The following is a 19,588-nucleotide window of genomic DNA, read 5'->3' as shown; positions in this document are numbered from 1 at the left end:
TATTGCTCTAAAATGTGTTGTGGTTCTAGTCATAAATGAATATGAATGTTAAAAAGTGCATTTAAAAATAAAAACATGTTTAAATTGCATTTTTACACATTAGCATCATAAAGTGTTTCCATCATCTCTTGGTAATGGTCTGCTAAACACGAATACAAACACACCAACACACAAGGAAATGCCTTTATTGCTACAAAATAATATTTACAGCTTAGGTAGTGTTGAATTATTCAACAGGTTGGAAATGTAGAAAAGTTAAAAACAAAGTGTGTGAAGAAGCTGAGGGTGGGAATGGGACGATCACTAATCCACGGGCAGCTCCTGGTGGTGGTGGATCTCTGGAGGGAAGTGATTGATCCCAGCTGGTTCACTGTTGAGCTCAGCGTACTCTACTGACCCCTGCTGACACAGAGAGCACCGCCTTTAACACGTCACATCTGATTCATTTACTATGTTGGGGTCTTATTACAAAATCTACCTTAGTCTGAAATCTAATCTCAGTTAACGATGATGTATCATGTTCAGGTTGATATTAGTATGTAGTGTCTCTACTGGGACATGTCTCCACGCTTTAATGTTCAAAAAGCTCTTCATTTTTCTCATACTGCCTCTTTTCAGAGATGTCCCGCCCCTTTAGCCTATCACTTACAATGTGTTGGAGTGCTAGCCAATAGGAGCACAAATGTGTGGAACACAAATTCTCCTGAATAAATTAAAATCTGAGTTTAAACTGTTTTCATCCATATTCTAACTGTTTAGCTGCTAATCCTAATTTTTACTCGAGCAAAACCTCAAAATACTCGAGGAAGACGCTCGGTAACACAAACGGTTTCCTGAGGAGCAGACGAACCAGAATAAGACTTGACAGCCAAAACCAGCCCATCAATGACCAGGTTGGAAACTGAGAATGCACTGGGTACTGGGTAGAGTTAAAAAACTAAGTGTTTAAAGAAGCTGGGAGTGGAATGGAACAGATCACTAATCACTAATCACACACACAAAGCAGCGCCATTAGACACTGGCATGTCTGATTCATTTACTGTACTGGGGACTCATTACAACAAATACCTTCGTCTGAGGATCAGACAAACCATTAAGACTACTGACCACATAATCTGCCAACAAGAAGATACACTGATGAAGTACTGTTTCTGGACCATGACAACACATCCTCAGATCATTACTTCACATTCCTCTCTTCAGCTGCCTCTTACTAACACCATGTAGGGACAACCAGTTAGTGATTAAAGCATGCTGGGGGACAGTGCTGGCTGAGATGGGCTAGGCGGTCATGTGACTCTGCTGATCTGATGGGGCGATAAGGAAGTAAGCCGGGCCCCAGCCCAAATGCCTTTGTTCTTGTCTGGAAACTTTGACGGCCGTTTCCCTCGCCCTCTCCGCTTGGCATCTCTGAGCTGGAGGCCACAGGGACACACGGACTGTTTCAGTCTTTTACTACATGAGTAATGCTATTGTATCAAACTCCTTTTTTAACAGTCATTGTGCAAGAGAATGCGATGTAAACATGTGTCACCATTTTGATGTGTGACTTAAATCAACAGAAAAATAAGTAAGGCCAGAAGGCTCTTAAAATATATTTAACATTTCCTTTTAATACTACATATTGGACACATCACATTTTTAACTATGTAAACTATGTAATGGTAATGTTGAACAAGTAATATTAATAAAATAATAATAATACATGTTATTTATATAGCGCTTTTCTTGGTGCTCAAAGCGCTTTACAAGCAAGTAAAGAAAAATAACAAGAAAAGTAACAAGTGCTAAACTAGGTGGAATAGTGCGTTAGTGGATTAGGAGTTGAAGGCAAGAGGGAAAAGGTGAGTTTTGAGGGCGTATTTGAATGATTTGAGAGTGTTGGCAGATGGGACGTGGCCGGGGAAGGGGTTCCAGGGGGGGGGGGGGGGGGCTGCTGCGAAGGCGCTAGTGAAGATTTCTTCAATGTGTTTAATTGCTTATTTTCCCATAAGATTAGAATTGTTATATTTTACAACACAAGCTTCAGACTTTAATGCATTACAGTTTATATTTATATTGTCAATAGTTAATCACTGCTGAGCTACAGATACAATCTTGACTTATTTTTTGTTTTTTAGCATGTAAATGGTCTACAAAGCCCTGTGTTCCCTCCAGAAGGAGTTTCTCTCTCACCCCCTGCCTGAAAGCCTCCATTGGACACCTTTGTTTACTTCTATGACATAGTGACATCACGCTGTTACACTCGTGCTTTTATTGGCTAGCGCTCAAACACATTGTATGTGATAGGCTAAGGGCTGGGACATCTCTAAGCAGTTGACCAATCACAACAGAGCCGGCCAGCTAACCAATCAGAGCAGACTGGGCTCTGGTTTCAGACAGAGGGTGAAAAGAGGTGCTGCAGCACAGGCAGGATGAGACACATAAAGAGTTTTTGAACATTAAAGCATGGAGACATGTCGCAGCAGATGCACAAGATACTAATATTTAACTGAAAATGAAAAGAATAGGGCCCATTTAAGTAAAATAACACAAACATTAGCATAACAAATACAAGATTATATAAATATAAAAGTATAAATATTGCAGAACAGTAGGCCTATACATTATATGATTGAATTAAGTTCAGTGATGAATTGATTTTTTATTCACTTACATTTTTTAAAATGTAATGCCAGTGGAGTTTATTTGAATTACTCCATATATAGTTAGTTTAATCTACAGTAGGCCTAATATATTATACATACTATATTGCTTCTCGAGAACAAGTCCCTCAAAAGTGTACTAAAGTAGAGTACATGAGTTAAATTGTAGGCTATTTAGTTACATTACACCACATTATTACTTTTTGCATGTCATCATAACTTATGTTTAGCAGTGTGGATGTATGGTAACTGCATGAACATATATTATGAAAACATTTTCATTAAAAAAAGCACATCATTAAAATGATAAAAAATAATGTAATGGTTCAGCTTTCTACTTACATATTCATGATGGTCAGTGGCCCCTGAAGGAAAAGCATCATGTTATTATGGGTTGTGTGGCTCACCTCAGAGTAATTCATCAGTCAGTGAGCAGATATGATGATGTGGCTAAGCCTGCTGACTCATTGTTCCTCTTCTTTGTTTCAGCCAGACTGTCCTGTCCCTGACATCTGCATCAACATTTAGAATCCCTTCTCTTACTCTGACATATGTCTCTCTCAACCACTCGGGTTTCTTTTGTTATTGTCGAACGAGAAATATTAGGCCTCAGATGGACTGCTTAATAGAGACATCCAGCCAGTGGCTGTTTCTGCCAGCAATAGGAGGATATGGTCACGGTTCTCTAGTTCAGTGATTCTCAAATGGGGGTACGCGGACCCCTAGGGGTACATTGGGGTACTGCAGGGGGTACGTGAGAAAAATAAATGAAAAGGTTAATTAAAAAAATACCATGCATGATTACAAAATAATCTTAGTACAATAAGTGAAATAGAAAACACATTTAATATAAAATATTCCTAGAACCACTAAGGGGGTCCTCATATAAACGTCAAATTTGAGTATTGTATTTTATAGTTTTTCATTGGTTTGTTAAACATATATTACTTAAAATCTGTTTTAATTTGTTTTCGTTATATTATATTAGATAGAATAGAGAGCGATGAAATTGTTCCTAGTACCAGGAGTCTAGTACTAGGAACAGTGAAAAAGGGGTTAGGGTTAGTGGGCAGCTATTACACAGCGCCCGGGGAGCAATGGGAGTGAGGGGGGAAGGGGGTTGTCCAGTGCCTTGCTCAAGGGCACCACGGCAGGGCAGGAGGTGAACTGGGACCTCTCCAAGTAGCAGTCCACACTAGTATTTAAGTCTAGTCGGGGACTTGAACCAGCGACCCTACGGCTCACAGTCCAACCCCTATACTGACTGAGCCACTGCCGGACTCATTCACGCATAAAGATGAACATATCCTTAGTTTGTTGTAATTCATGCATGAAGGAGTTAATAAATCACACACTGATGGAACATCACTATATTGTAATTATGTATATAGGCTTTTTCTATCAAAAATGTCCCGGGTCGGTCAGGGGGTACTTGGCTGAGAAAATGTTTCACAGGGGGTACATTACTGAAAAAAGTTTGAGAAGCATTGCTCTAGTTGGCCAGGGTAAACTGTCCATCCTATATCTGGCTGTTGGGCAAATAATGTCGAGTGGGTATATTGCCAGTAAAACTAAACAACCATGGATCCTATATAACATGTTATCAATTGCATTACGAAATATAGTCACTTACAGATTTGTCTTTGCCGCTTTTAACACATAGTTAACCTTGTACATTGTACGTGTTAGTTTGACTCCTTCCACCCGCCTTACTTATGATTATATGTCAACATCAAAAACAAAATATGTTTCCCTTGAAACATATTTGGCAAGTTTCAGTTTATGAAAAAATAAGTTTTAGCAGACCAGGCTGAACTAAACCAAAACAGTAATATCACAAGCTGGAAAGCAAAACAGGAAGCTGAAAGAAGAAGAAATGCTCAGCAGAGCTGAAGGAGAACCAGAGTTGAGGGATAATTCTGGTTTGCATCCGCTTCCACCTAACAAACAATCATTGAATACCTTATAAATACCCTCAGTGCAGCTGTAAAGCTTTTTAAAGGTCCTATCATAGGGAATCCGATGTTCAATGCCAAAAAAAAGAAGATAACAACTATGAAGACAACATAACAACTCACCATGTGGAGAGTTTTGGAGCTCGCTGTACACTGTGTCCGTGCCTTTTTTTGGTGGGACTGTAAAAAACAACACATGCTTGAACATGAAAAGACAATTTTGAGTAGTTACTGTTGTTTTTATTTATCATACGCAGATATCTAAAAGTGCCCATTCTGTAACTGCCATCTTCAGCCCGGGGACTTTGAGCACAGCCCTAACGCAGAAGGGGCCGGTATCAGAAAGCAGCCTGGCAATTAGCTCAACCCTTCCTGTTTATAACTTCTGCATAGCTTCTGGAAATCCCAACCGTTATCTTTGCAGTTACAACCACTTGGATATGTATTAATTATGGGTAATTATGCCCCTCCCAGGAAGTGTGAGTTTTAATTGTAAAGGAATGTGGGCAAAGAAGAGCAACATGTTTTCTACAGGGAGGTTTGTAATGAAATAGGAGAGACTGTGAAGACTGGTTAAAAATAGAAGGACAAAATGTTATCAAAAATAGAGTTTGGAGGCTGAGAAGCAGAAAGATGGGAGATGAAGGCTGGGTAATGGATTAAAACATTTTTTTGTATCACCTCTGGCAGGATCCAGTGGACGGGGATGCACCACCTCAGTGTATTCAACATCAGGCTCGTTGGACACCATGCTGCTCTCCTCGTCGTTGGCTGCACCAAAAACATGCACAAGAGTCTGTAAAACCGGCCAAACCCTCCGCATGACCTCGTTTTATTTTGATGAGGGTTTCCTTAAGGGTAACAGTTTATTCTTGACCTTGAAAATAAAAGTTTGACCAAGTAAAGGTTGAGTTATTAGTCTGTTGTGTAACGGTCAGCTTTCATTTGTTAGCTAGGTCAAGAATAACATGGCTAATGTTAGCAAAATCAAGCTAGCTGATGTTATGACTCATGTCTTGTGCAATTGTTTAACTGCATTTCAGCATTTATCATAAATGGCCAGAGGTGAAAGAATCAACAAGTCCTCCAACTCATACGACCAAATAGGTCGATTGTTCAGCAGCTTATTACGACCTATAGTCACGTTTTAAAGTTTAGCACCTCTAGTGGTCGTGTAAGAAACAACAATTTGTGGCAATTGCAAATGCTCCGGAGGGTCGTATATTTACAAATAACCTTCTCTGGAAAATCCTAAATTGTAGAATAGTTTGACCATTAAAATGCTTTTTGATTAGATTTCTAGCAAGAAGTGTATATTGTACTTTTAGAATCCACGTCCAGTGGATGTGTAGGATCTATAGTTTGATAGATATTACGAAGATGATTTTGAGGTCTCGCCAGGAGAACGTGTATGTCTTTCCCCCTATGTAAAGTTAGCGTCAACCCTCACCGGGTGAAAACAGAATTTCCGGTCTCGAAGTTTTCATATTAAAACCGTATTCCCCTCACTGTTAAATGATTTAACAGTGATATCTGCCGTACTCATCCACTAAAATACATCAGATTATCCTTGTTAGACAACATGAATTGGTTATGCAATGAATGAAAAACTTGGGTCGCAGGTTCCTCAACAGTGCATTACAAGACATCTATCAATATGTGTGTAACCTCCACCATTAAACTATCATATTCTGCACATTTCTTATACTATCTACATACATCTTATAAGAATATAATACATATGTATAATATCAGTTAAAATAAGTGCTTCAACATAGTTAACATTGCTGGAGGTATACACACATATTGATAGATGTCTTGTAATGCACTGCGACACAAGAACATTTTGAAATCTTGAAAGGGATGTGGAAAATAGTCATTATATACAGTCTTTAATTAACTATTTGTAGAGAATAACGAGTAATGAATATACTTTATAGGGATCCTATTAATATCTAATAATAAAAATAATAAAATTCAATAACGTGCTTTAACCACCAGGTGTCCCTTTCTATCAGCTGTGCACCGTTATGGTGTAAATACAGCCTATCTACCAATTGGATCAAATATAAAAGTCAGCCGAATTAGTGTTGATACTGCAAGGAGACGCATTGTGTGAAAAGAAATGTAAGTTGTTTAATTGCTGATATATTTATGATCCACGTCACGTTTTCAGTTTTGGCTGCAGTTCTTCCTGTTTGACTAGAAGTCTTCTCATCAGGGCTCTATACATAGAGAACAATGGCAGACATGTAATATTTAATGCAGCCAAACCGTGTATTACAATGCCGTTATGTGATGACTTTCAAAGAGAAAAGCAAGCACATTCGGAATAAAGTAATATTTTATTTTTAAAAAATGTTTTTGGATTTCACATCGCATAAACACCATCTCCCAACGTGCATTAAACCATCCAATCACCGAGCTGAGGATCTTGCCTACGTCTGTTTCCAGTATTGCTTATGACGATGTGATGTGAGATGTGAGATGTGAGACTGGGTTGGAGAATTGCACAGGGGAAAATAACATATCTATGCCACAATTTTAGATGCAGATTTTGTTAAACTAATACATTTGCGCTGTGGACCAACACTATAAATTGACGGGGAAGGGGGTAGCAATAAACAGTTACACAACATAACAGAAATAATATCGATAGCAGCGTCCCTAGCAACCACCTTGGTAACAATGAAAACGTTATATAGATACAATTTCCTGAAGTCATCTTCGTAATAACTAGCAAACTAAAGATCATGTACATCCACTGCACACATAATCTGAAATAAAAACTCATATTTCTCGCATCAAATGACATCAAAACGCATTTTAATGGCCAAACTAACCTTAAATTAGGCATTTTCCACCGAGAATAAAACGAAGTTCGGCCATGTTTTTTTTTTTCTGTAGGGAGAAATTTGAAGATCACGTGACATAGACGCCAGCCATTGGAAATGAATGGTGAAAAAAAACATAGGGATCTTACAATTTCAGAGGCGTTTTTGTAGAAATACTACGTCCCAAGTTGTGGACCAACGTAGTTATTACACGTTTAGATGTGAGACTGGGTTGGAATATACGACCCTCCGGAGCGTTTGCAATTGTTGCAAATTGTTGTTTCTTACACCACTAGAGGTGCTAAACTTTAAAACGTGACTATAGGTCGTAATAAGTAGGGTTGGGAACCGATAAGAAAATGCCGGGTACCGGATACCCATACAAATACACAATTTCGGTTCTACTTAAAGGTTCCTAAACGCGGTAGACCCTGTATTCCACCGGGTCCGTCTGCGCCGCGGCGCTGCGGTGACCCAGTGGAATACATAGCGGACTGGCCATCTGTGTGTTCTGGAGAATCACAGAAAGGCCGGTCGTCAGCGGGCCGTTGACGGCCGGCACCGCCCTTAAACGGCATCATGTAAGTTGCGCTGACAGGCAACAGAGGTCCACAGTTTCCCCACAGTGAGGCTCCCCCCGACCTCTAGTAGACAGTTCACAAGCTTAGTCACTTCATAACACCAAAGATGGGTTCGCTCTGAAGTGAGGCTCCACTACACTAAAAAAGACAAGGTACAGTGTAATGCCTGTTAATAGCTTGCCACAGGCATAGCTCAGTTAAAATAAAGCACAGCTATTGTGCAATACATTAGTATTGCATGTATATTTTTTTATTTGTAAAAATGGCAGTTACAGCTTAAAAGAATAAAGATATTTTTGTTATCTAAACGTTTGACCTCTTTCTTTTACAATTTTGGAATCGAAACGGGGAATCGATAAGAACCGGAATCGATACGCGGAATCGGAATCGATACATTTCAAACGATACCCATCCCTAGTAATAAGCTGCTGAACAATCGACCTATTTGGTAGATTTTTGGAGGAGGACAGGCTGGAAAGAATTACTAAAAGTATACATACTACAGTCTAAACACTCTTACAAGTAAAAGTACTGCATTCAAAATGTAACTCAAATAAGGTAAAAATAATTGGCATCAAAATATACTTGAAGTACTATAAGTAAAAGTACACATTATGCAGAATGGCACTTTTAAGCACAATATGTATTTTATATCATTGTATTATAATGATTGAAACTTCAATGTTGTTCAAATGTTTATCATCTTAAAGGTCCCATGTCATGGCCATATCTACTGATCATAATTCCATTGTTGAGGTCTACTAGGATAGATTTATATTGTGCAATTTTCCAAACTCACATTGGTTTCGCATACAGCATCTCTGTATAGCATGTGTATTCACTCTCTGTCCTAAACGGCTTATTGGAGCTCCTGCCCCCCCCCCCCCCTCCCTGTGAGCCCAGTGTGCTCTGATTGGTCAGCTCGCCCACTCTGTTCTGATGAGTCCACCACCGTTACAGTGGAACATCAGTGATTATGTGTTACAATGGCGTTGGTTAGCAACCAGAAAATGACACCAGTAATGACAAACAGATGAGAATGCTGCGTGGGGTCTGGGTGCTGTGTTGGCGGGGCTCGCTGCTGGAGCGGACAGTGTGAGCTGGTTTGCTGCTGGTGTTGTTTCCTGGTTGCTGCGTGGGGTCTGCGGGACAGCGAGACACAGCGAGACACGGCGAGGCCCGGCCAGAGCTCGGCCGGAACACACACACACCCGTAGCCTGGCTGTGGGTCTGTGTGAGTGCTCGGACCGGGCCCGGGCTGGGCCTCGCCTAGTCCCGCCTGATATATTTATGATCCACGTCATGTTTTCAGTTTTGGCGGCCGTTCTCCTGTTTGTCTAGAAGTCATCTCACCAGGGCTCTATAAATAGCAAACTACGGCAGATATGTAATATTTAATGCAGCCGAACCGTGTATTACAATACCGTTATGTGATGACTTTCAAAGAGAAAAGCAAGCAAACTCGGAATAAAGTATTATTTTATTTAAACATTTTTTTTGAGGATTTCACATCAACAGGAAGTCCGGTTAACTAAAATGTCCGTGCGGAATAGATCCGTGGGTGAATAATGTCAATCACCAAATTACACACATCCCTTCACATTTACATTTTAATTTACATTAAAGTATTTCGTGAGGTATTCTAAAATATTTATAAATATAATTAGGGTTGTAGTCGAAGAGTTTGCCTGGCAACGCAATCGCACAACGGCACGTCCATTAATTCCACAATCACACACATGGTTTAACATCGATTTAATACATTAATGTAGCCTTTGTTTCTGCTAAAAGAGGTGTCGGCCAGCTGGGGCAACAAGAAAATCGGCGAAATCGAGTGACTATTAAAAAAATATATATATTATATTAATATTGACAATAACAACCGACCGTCGGGGAGCGTTCTCATTGCATATCAATGCTATGGGAGGTCTATGAAGGTCTATGGGACGCCCTGCCCGTTGAAAACTGACTCTCAAGGGGTAGGCTACCCTGTCCGTAATAGAGTGACGGGGAGGGGCCCTGACCGTCCGTCAACATGTGACAGGTTGGGAGTGAGAACGTGTTGACAGTATAGAACAGATACGAAGAGTCCAGCTTACCTTCTTCAGGACGCCGCTCGCTCCACACACTGACTGCAGCTCCCTCAACTCGCACTGTGAAACACAGAAAGACAAATATCTGATTATAACCAAGACTTATTTTACATTGTAAAATTGTACCATGTAACAATAATATGTAATTAGCAATACAATTACACTTTGTGGAGCCACATGTAGATATCACTTTAAATCTAGGTGATGTGTGTTTGAAAAACTTATTAGGGCAGCGGTTCCGACAGTGGCGTAACAAGGTTGTGATTGGCCCCGGTGCAAATATTGTTTTGATGCCCCCCCCGCCATCGCCCCAAACATAAGCGCACACTGATGCGCTCACACACGCACGGACATACACAACCACTCAGAAGCGCCACATGTATAGGCTATCAACAACAGCCTGCCCTGGCCTCAGACCACCACAGCCTGACAACGGCACAGCGAACTAAGAAGAGGATTAAAGCTGTTTCCTTGATGTTTGTCTCTGGGGAATGGGCCGGTAGGCCTACATGGACCGGTTGCTATAATATAGATTTTGATCTTGGCGTCGGGGGTCTCAATAGCGCCATAGAGTCCCCTATCGGTTAGGGCCCTTGGGGGAACTGTTGGACCACCGCCGGGCACAGCCAAATCCAGCCTCTCCTCCTGGCTGGCTGGAGAAGAAGGTTGCATGGATACAGCTTCACTTGTGGAGCTAGATGGCAATGATGGTGGTGAGCTATCGTTAGCCTCCGGCTCCATCTGCACGTCAACATTGCTAACGTTAGCGCTCGATTTCGAGGACGAAGTATGAAAAAAAACAACTCTAATTTTGTCAGTTTAGCTGTTCTCTCCTGTCCTTTCTCGTTTGAGCGCTGCTCTTGTGCTTTGGTTTGCTGTACATGATAAATGCAAGCTATTACATTTTTTATAATGATGCCGAACTTGCTGCTGCTAGCTACAGTACAGTACAGGTTGATTAAACGGTTCGCTCGTCACGCAAGGTATCACATGACATGAAAGGGAGCAAGGTCATTGGACAGACAAATTACGAATTAATTTAGGTTGCTTGGTTACTTTGAAGTGTGAACCGGTCAATGCCATTGGGGCCCCTGGCTGGCTCTGCGTTGCACCGGCTGCACCGGCGATAGTTACGGCACTGGGTTCCCAACCTTTTTCAACTCAGGGCCCACTTAAGAATCAAAAAATGTTTTGCGGCCCACATTCAACCATAAACAATACAGAGGCTAAATAAAGTTCTGATTGGTCAATTCAGAACATGTGACACGTTGTAAATCCAGTAGAACAGACCACTGTCAAGGACTGTAATGACCGTTGCTTCATGGCAAAACTCTACAATTTAGCCTTCAGTGCAGACATTAATACTCTTAAAAATAAAAGTAACAAAGGAGCAGATTTCAAGTCTTCCTCTGGTACATGGACAATCTCCCCCTGCACATATTGTGCACAATAGGCTGTTAATCCAGCAGCGGCTGCACAATAACTTTGGGCTAAAACAACTTCCCAGTTGGTAATGTAATCTCTCAAACAACTCAAGTCATTCTCATTTCCTCTACCTGCTGCATGCATTCAAGCTTGCCTTCCCCAACGCAAGTAGTTTTATCAACCCCCCCCCTCTTAAAATCTGTGCCAACAGTTTTTTGCACTCTATTGTTTCAACTTTTCAAGGAAGGTTTTGCAATGTTGGTATTCTTGTCTTGGACCTTTGCTTAGGATAGTCGCATAGTCTAGCACAGGGGGGTCAAACTCAAATACACAGTGGGCCAAAATTAAAAAATGGGTACTAGTCGTGGGCCGAACTGGTTCAATGTTTATTGCAAAACGTATTGAAATGAACTTATTGCACATATTAAACCTGGAACTAACAAAGCTTAAATTATTGCCAATAAAAACAACATTAAATAATTAGTTGCATTCATTTCTTATGGCTCTATCTGCAGCTTTTCCCGAGTCATTTCTTATGATTACATTTTTCCACAGGCCAACAGCAGCTTCAAAAAAACTATTTCCCTCAAAGAAAAAACCAAACATGCCCTGTTGTTGCAAGAAAAAAAGTACAAAAGGAAACATTCCACATTCCTACAGTTAATTGAAACTCAGTGTGCTGCTCTGTGATGCTAGTTCAAGCCAGATACTTGGCATCTCATCTTGGGTGCAAGTTCATCAATGTTTGGGCTCAGGCTCTGAGCTGAGGAGACCCTCAGGATTTAGTGAAGGTGTGCGTGCAATATACCAGCGGGCCAGATCTAATAGTAATTAGAAATGATCCTGTGGGCCGAAATTAAATCCACCAAGGGCCTGATTTGGCCCCCGGGCCTTGAGTTCGACACATGTGGTCCAGCACATACTGAAATAGAAGATTAATGCAGGTAGCAATAACTATAATACTAATCTCGTTCTTTGACTGCATTTCGTGCGTTATCTACTGTACAATAGCAGGAGCAAAATGAAATGTACTGACACACTTCTAAATAAAACCACCATCTTTATTCTACAACCGTCTCTTCCAACCTTGCAGTCAACAGATCAACCAAAAATATATACACACATTTCCTGCGATGGTGATAAAATGTATACAACTCAGTCAGTGACAAAGATTAAACATGCAGAAAAGACAAACAGAGCAGTTGCAACAATTAAGGAAATGACATCACGAGGACATGGAAGATACAGATACAGTAACGTGACATGTAAAACCAAAGGCCACCTAGATTGAAGGAGGAGGGGAGAGGGAGCAGCTTTTTACTGAGAAAACACCTCAGTGGAGAAAGTGTCCAAATCACAAACAGGATTACTGTATCTTGTGTTCTTTTCCTTTTTACTCTCAAAGTCCTTTCTTTGAACTTCTGTTTCTTTGAAAGTAAATACAAATATCCAGCCCAGTGTGGGGCACCTCTAGACTGTGGCTGGGATACTGTAGCTGCTCCTGTTGCTGATGTCAACGGGAAGCGACGCCATGCTATCTCGCGCCCCATTGGTCACTCTCCCCTCCGTGCCATCATAGTGGCGCTGCGCCTGGAAGAGGATGATAATGCGCACTCTAAGCAGTTGGCAACAATTGATAATCAATGTCATGTACTACGGTTTAACTACTGAGGCCCAGTCGACACGTACATGGGTGCTTTTTAAACATAGACTTTCAATCAATCGCACAGTACCAAACAGCCTTTTAGATCACTGAAAACAGAGATGTTATAAGACTGTTCAGTGTGAGATGTGATGGAAACCAGACTTTTAAAGGTCCTTACGGCATTGTTTGATTTAGGCATAAAAAGAGGTGAAGTTTTGAACTACGCACATTTTGCATGTTACTTTGAGTAACAAAGGGGTCAACATGTGCTATAGAGGTCACTGCTACACCGCCGCTAATGTCAGTGGTAGCCAGTATTTGTGTATTATCATCCTGATGGAGATTTTCTTCGAATCGTGCTTGTTTGAAGTTGCTTTGAAAAACACATGAAAAATACCCTGTTTAAAAAATACCTATGTACGTGTGGACTAGCCTTAAGCAGGTTGTTCCTGTGCGAACACAGCTCGTACCTCGGGTAGTTTACTTCCTACAACAACTGTATTCTAACAACATCCTACTTTTGCGGCCTCTGAAAATACACAGACATAAATACAATGTACATGCAAAATAAGTCAGAGACAGACGAAGACAATACTCTGAAACATATACGTGTTGTGCATGCACATCAACTTACACAGGATATCTACAACATAGACAGTTACATACACAGAGGTGACCAGGTCACTGCAACATGGCCCTGCATGCGTTTAGAACAATGATCATGGGATGAGAATGGATGGCTACAACAGGAAACATGCTATGACTTTTGAGAGAAATGACTCATGGCGGTTAGGGTTATGACTAATGAGGACAGTCAGTGGTACACAGGGGAATATTAAAACCAAGCTACCTGTGGCTGCGTTATACACCTCTGTGTCGTGGGTTAGATTCACTGTTAAAGAGTCATCTGATTTAGGGCGCGAAGGCTTTCTGAGAGATGATGAGAATAAAGTCAACTTGGGCAGTGGTGTCAAGGAAAAAACGATTCAAGCCAAAATGATCCTAAGAATATGCATGCTGTAAAAACGATATGTAACACATTCTGATACAAACTTATAATGCACTCTAAACTATATCAGTGGTCTTTAAGTTTGGGAGATTTTGTACATTTTCTGTTTTCCTGTACTTTTTATTTGCAAATTATATATATATATATTGATAGATTATATTCATATCATTTAAATAGTTTTTCACAATCACAATGCTACACACTATGTGTTATTTGATAGTTATAGGTTCAATATCAATGACGATTGCATATAAGGAATGTGCTGTTATTTGTTGCATTCATTTTTTGCTCTTGAGCTGCTATTATTTTTCCTGGTGGGGGAACGATAAGGTTTTTTTATCTCATATTTTATTCTGCCAACAACCGTTCTTATTTATTACATTATATAACTCTACAAGTGAATATATATTCATTGTGCAGTTAACTGCACTACTAATGTGCACTAGTACTGTATTACCATCATTTATTAATCTATTTTTCATACATATTTCAAAAGGTCATGGTTCTTTAGGGCGTAACCCCTCCTCTGTAGGCTCATCTTAATATCAGAATAATACTGCACCATTTAACTTTAGGCCAGACTTTTTATGGCGCAATCGCTTTCTGCTGCAATATTCCTTAGGGGTTTAAAAGTAACATTTATTATATTAATTAAATATTGCTGAGTCAGGAGACAGGGCTCTGACCCAACATAACAATATCTGCCATCCTGCACCTATTCACCTTTTTAATAAACACGTTCACTTAAACAGGAGTAAGGCATTTTGTGGTTTTGCAGAGGGTTCTTGTATTATTGCAAAAACAATCAGTTTGGTTATTTAAAGGACTTCAATAAAAAAACTAACGAATAGGCCCTCATCTATCAAGCTAATACAACTAGATACACTGTCACTAACTTCCACAGTATGTGTCACATTCAGAGGAAGCAAGTAGTTTAGCCAACTCACACTGACAATTCAGCAGCTGCTTCTCTTTTACCTACAATAAGAGAGGAGAGGTGAGAAGAGGAGCAGGAGGAAGTAGGTGAGGAAAGTCTGATACATAGTTAGATATATGAGGGCTGAGTTGCTGCAGGACTGTAGGTCTCTCTACCTCTCTTGGATTTGAAGCACAGCACAACCACCACCACCAACACAGACAGCGCCAGCAGACAGAAGCCCCCGATCAGCCCTTTCTTCCACAACGCCAGGCGCACTATAAGAGAGAGACACAGAAACTCAGTGACACACAAACAGAAAAGGGGGGAAAAGAGAATGGAATACAATGAGACAGGACAACCCTAAAATCCAATGTTGTCAATGAAGCATGCTCAAATGCAAGGGGGTTTCTTATTTCCAAGCCGAGAGCTCTGATTCAAACAACCAAGTACAGCTGGCAGATATCTTCCCTCTCTTCCTTACATTTCGGTCTTCTGTAATTATCCCTTTGTCCTATGAAGGACGAAGTGATAATTGTATTGTGTTTGATCATACGATATGAAACAATGCAATACAATATCATTCGATACTATATCATACAAAACAATACGATACGAAACAATAGGACATGATACAAAACTATATAAAACTATACAATACGATGCGATAGGCACCTTACATTCAATTACGTTACGTTAAGATAGATACAGTACAATACGTTACGAAACGATACGTGACATTACGTTGTGTTGCGTTACGCTAGGTTACAATACATACGATACAATACGTTATCGTAATTATGCAACTTCATGTCAGCTCAAGTCTGACATGAAGTTGCAGCTCCACTTGCGACATGAACAAGGATAACTTTTTAAGACAAGACACAAACATTAAACATGATATCATGATCACTGAAGACAACATGCTCGAGACCCTCTAACGTACATTTGACCTGGGATTTAACTGTGACTGACTGACTGGTGAACAAAGGAGCGCTTCAGTCTAACCTTATTATATCGTGGGACCCAGTTTTTCCGATTTGATGGTAACAATTCATATTCGCTGATCAGGACATGGTTAGGGTCAGAGATGAGGTTGTTGGCCAACCTGCATATGTTATTATGGTAGGTCGATTGATATAGTCTCTCAAAGGGTTGGTCTACAATCTTTGAGCAGATTCAGATTGGTGGAGCAGTTTTGACTTTAAAGCAGTGGACAAACACTTGTACAGTGTAGTATTGAGTATTGTATCACACTCAAAATCCCAGATGTATGAAACCAAAACAAATGTTGTCTCTTTCCCCGAAAGACCTAATGTGGCGGAGAAAAAAATAAAAATGTATTTAATAAATCATTTTGGCCTACCCAAAGCCAGTGTTTCCCATATATTCATTCTATGAGCGCTGCTACAGCTTCACTCAGTCATTAATATGCTCTGCTCTTGTGCTTCACAGGGCAGGGCTTGACTTTTCCCCACACACATGGAGCTAGCAGAAACAGAGGCAGAAACCTAGAGAAAAACACTGCAGACAATACTTTTTTTTTGGGAGGGGTGCCTAAGTTGATTACATATGATGAAATGGAATACTTCAATGTATACGACAGTGCCATAGCTAAATGTGTTGGGTCTAAAAGTGTGTTTTGCTCCGCTCACCGGTCCCTCACAGCGGGCAGAGCTGCAGGTGCTGATCTCTCTCTAGCGTCCGGTTATACTTCACTCGCGTTTATGTCCAAATCCATCAGATCTAGCTAGTTGTAGCTAATGATACGGCTGCTGCCCCTCCCTACACGCAGATCACGCAGACTCAAACCTCATCTTATGCCCAAATCCCAGCTGAGAGGGTCTTCTTTACAGCTGGCCTGATTGTGAATCGCCTCCGCACCCGCCTCTCCATGACATGCTCATATTCTTAAAGAAGAATGAGTATTGAATAGCTGCATTCTGTGCATAGGCCCCGTTACAGGTTGTTGATCTCTGTTGTAATAGGGTTACGTTACCCTGACCCGTTATGTTATGTCTTTCATTGAAAGACCAAGTTATGTTTTAAGCATGAAAGCTGCAGGCCTATAGCTGTCAACTGTTCAAACTGTGATCACCAGTTCAATACATTTGACGAATACGACTTGGTTTCTATACTTATTTGAATGTATTTATTTATTTTTCAAAATTAAATGTCTTCTTTTTTTTTGTACATTTTTTTTTTGATATAGGATATGTACATTTTGGTTAATCGGTTAACCGTTTCTTTGGGGGTCGAATATTCGAATATACATTTGCTTTCAAATTCCCATCCCTAGTTCAGAGTCATATTTGCATTTTGTGTCTCTACTGTGACATGTCTCCATGCTTTAATGTTCGAAGAGCTCTTTATTTTTCTCTCTTTGATTGGTCAACCGCCTAGAGATCTTCCTCCTCATATTTTATCACGTACAAAGTGTTGGAGTGCTAGCCAATAGCGTGAGTGTTACCGAGTGATGGATTTATGTTACGGAAGTAAACAAAGGAGTACAATGGAGGCGTTTAGGGCAGGGGGGAATGTGTGGGAGAGAAACTCCCTCAAAAATCTATATAACACACTAGAGGAGAGGGAAACCCCCGAAGAATCACAGAGCCCCTTTAAAGAGGATGGTCCCAGTAAAAGTGCATGTTCTTGAGAAATAGTCAGCCCTAAATGAGACGAGTTGTGTGACAGTTTTGTAACAGTTGTGTAACTATTTTCCCCAAACATTTTTTAAAAACTGTTGCTGTTTGGTCTCACCCTCTATGGTGACCAGGTCACTGCGGACCACGATGTTGGCGTGGTTGATCGCCTCGCAGTAGTACATCCCGCTGTGCTCTTTGGACAACGCGGACACTCTGTAGTTCGTGTTGTTCATGTAGGTGGTGATGGTATACAGCGGATGTTCATTGCCAACACGGTACCACTTAAACGTGACCGGCGGAGTTCCATTTACTCCACATATGAGGTAAAGATGATCTCCCTCAGAGATTTCTGGTAGGTGGGGGAGGACGGTCAGAATCGGGTTTGTGAGCGGCACTGGAAAAGGGGGAGGAAAGAGGTGAGGTAAGCCAACAGTGTATATGAGTCATTAAGACATTACAAGAACTAAATCACACTCCATCATTTGATTTAGGAATAGTATACGTTATTAGTTAATTTAGATTAATAGATCAAAACCATTCTCATGTTTGTATGAGAGTTATGAATCTACCACAAGCAACCGGTTAGCTTAGCTTAGCCAACTGTAAAACATCAAAATGTTACTGTAGAAATCTGTTTCTGTTTAGATGAACAAACTACACCTGATGTGTGATTATGTTAGTATAGAGATACAGCTAGGTATATTTTGTTACCGTTGGGCAATGCCAGGCTAGCTTCTTCCCCTGTTTCCCGTCTTAGTGCTAGCAAAGCGAATCGGTTGCTTGTGATAACTTAATATATCAAACAAAAATTAGTGGTATGAATCCATCTATCTCTCGGTCAGAAAGCGACTAGTATGTTTCCCAAAATGTCAAACTATTTTCTCAAACAAAAGGGACATTTTAAGTTAAATCTCTACATTGGAAGCAGCAGCTTGAATAATTGTTCTATGGCCGATGGGCGAACTTGATCTAGCTAAGACGATGTGACACATTAGAATGGACCAGAGTAACTAAAGAGACATTGAGGTGAGATGCTCTGTCAAATGCTGTCGTAAAGGCCAGGAACTTGAGACATAAAACGTTTTAAAAGTGCTCAGAAAATGAAAAGGTGAGCATGCACAATTCATGACAATTTGACAAACTCCATCTGCTGAAAACGGTAATGAAAAGGCTTCACAATAAGGCTCCAGTACTAAATGGATCTTGAGGTTAATTTGTCCATAGTTTTAATGTATATGGCCGATATGGCAAATCCATTATCATGCAGTAAATACATTACATTACATGTCACTTGTTAGACGCTTTTATCCAAAGCGACTTACATACTCAATACTGTGGACCCCAGGAGCAACAACCCACAACCCACTGCACCACACGCCTCCCATCAAATACATTGATTGATCTGGATTAAGCAACAATGATAAAGCAAATCAACCATTATACATGTAAAAATGGAGGAACATACTTGTTTTTAATATTTACCTATGACTGTAGCGTTGAGTCTTTTGCTGAGTGGGGCTTCTCTCTGACCATTCCTTGCTTCACACATGTACTTGCTTATTTCATCTGACTTTCTGATGGTGACGGTGAAGAGGGCTTGTTGAAAGCGCTCTTTGACGGTGGTTATGTTCAGTTGGTCGTACCCCCACAGCAAAGTGTAGTTTATCGGCAGGCTGCCAATGTCCGACTGACAGAGGATCTTGAAGGACTGTCCTATAACCACCCTGCCGACCACCGAGATCTTGGGAGCTGAGACAGCAACTGAAAAGAACAAGGGGAAAAATAAGACACACTGGCCAATGTCACCTCTAAAAACTAAACCCTGATCCCTCAGGGACTT

General features: G+C 40.6%; 1 protein-coding gene across 9 annotated transcripts in view; it reads right to left on the bottom strand.

Moving 5' to 3' along the window:
- Window positions 1-169: 169 nt before the first annotated feature.
- pecam1b (platelet and endothelial cell adhesion molecule 1b) overlaps window positions 170-19,588 on the bottom strand; it is a 33,080-nt gene continuing 13,661 nt past the window's right edge. The window contains exons 7-16 of one of the 9 annotated variants that reach the window (XM_034089780.2): window positions 19,231-19,509; window positions 17,864-18,142; window positions 15,280-15,381; window positions 15,135-15,165; window positions 14,029-14,108; window positions 10,115-10,168; window positions 5,282-5,371; window positions 4,724-4,780; window positions 2,988-3,010; window positions 170-402 (exon numbers count right to left, since the gene is read on the bottom strand). In XM_034089780.2, the coding sequence (XP_033945671.1) occupies window positions 304-402; window positions 2,988-3,010; window positions 4,724-4,780; window positions 5,282-5,371; window positions 10,115-10,168; window positions 14,029-14,108; window positions 15,135-15,165; window positions 15,280-15,381; window positions 17,864-18,142; window positions 19,231-19,509 (1,094 nt within the window). In that variant the 3' untranslated portion in view covers window positions 170-303. Of the gene's footprint in view, window positions 403-2,987; window positions 3,011-4,723; window positions 4,781-5,281; window positions 5,372-10,114; window positions 10,169-12,573; window positions 13,124-14,028; window positions 14,109-15,134; window positions 15,166-15,279; window positions 15,382-17,863; window positions 18,143-19,230; window positions 19,510-19,588 lie in introns of those variants that run through there. The other 8 variants (XM_034090423.2, XM_034091194.2, XM_034091898.2 and 5 more) reach the window with 8 other exon arrangements.

The sequence above is a fragment of the Pseudochaenichthys georgianus genome, chromosome 1 (genome assembly GCF_902827115.2).
Source record: "Pseudochaenichthys georgianus chromosome 1, fPseGeo1.2, whole genome shotgun sequence".
In the NCBI taxonomy this organism is placed as follows: Eukaryota; Metazoa; Chordata; class Actinopteri; order Perciformes; family Channichthyidae; genus Pseudochaenichthys; species Pseudochaenichthys georgianus.
The sequence above is the reverse complement of the archived record's forward strand: the minus strand, read 5'-3'. Positions and strand labels throughout refer to the sequence as shown.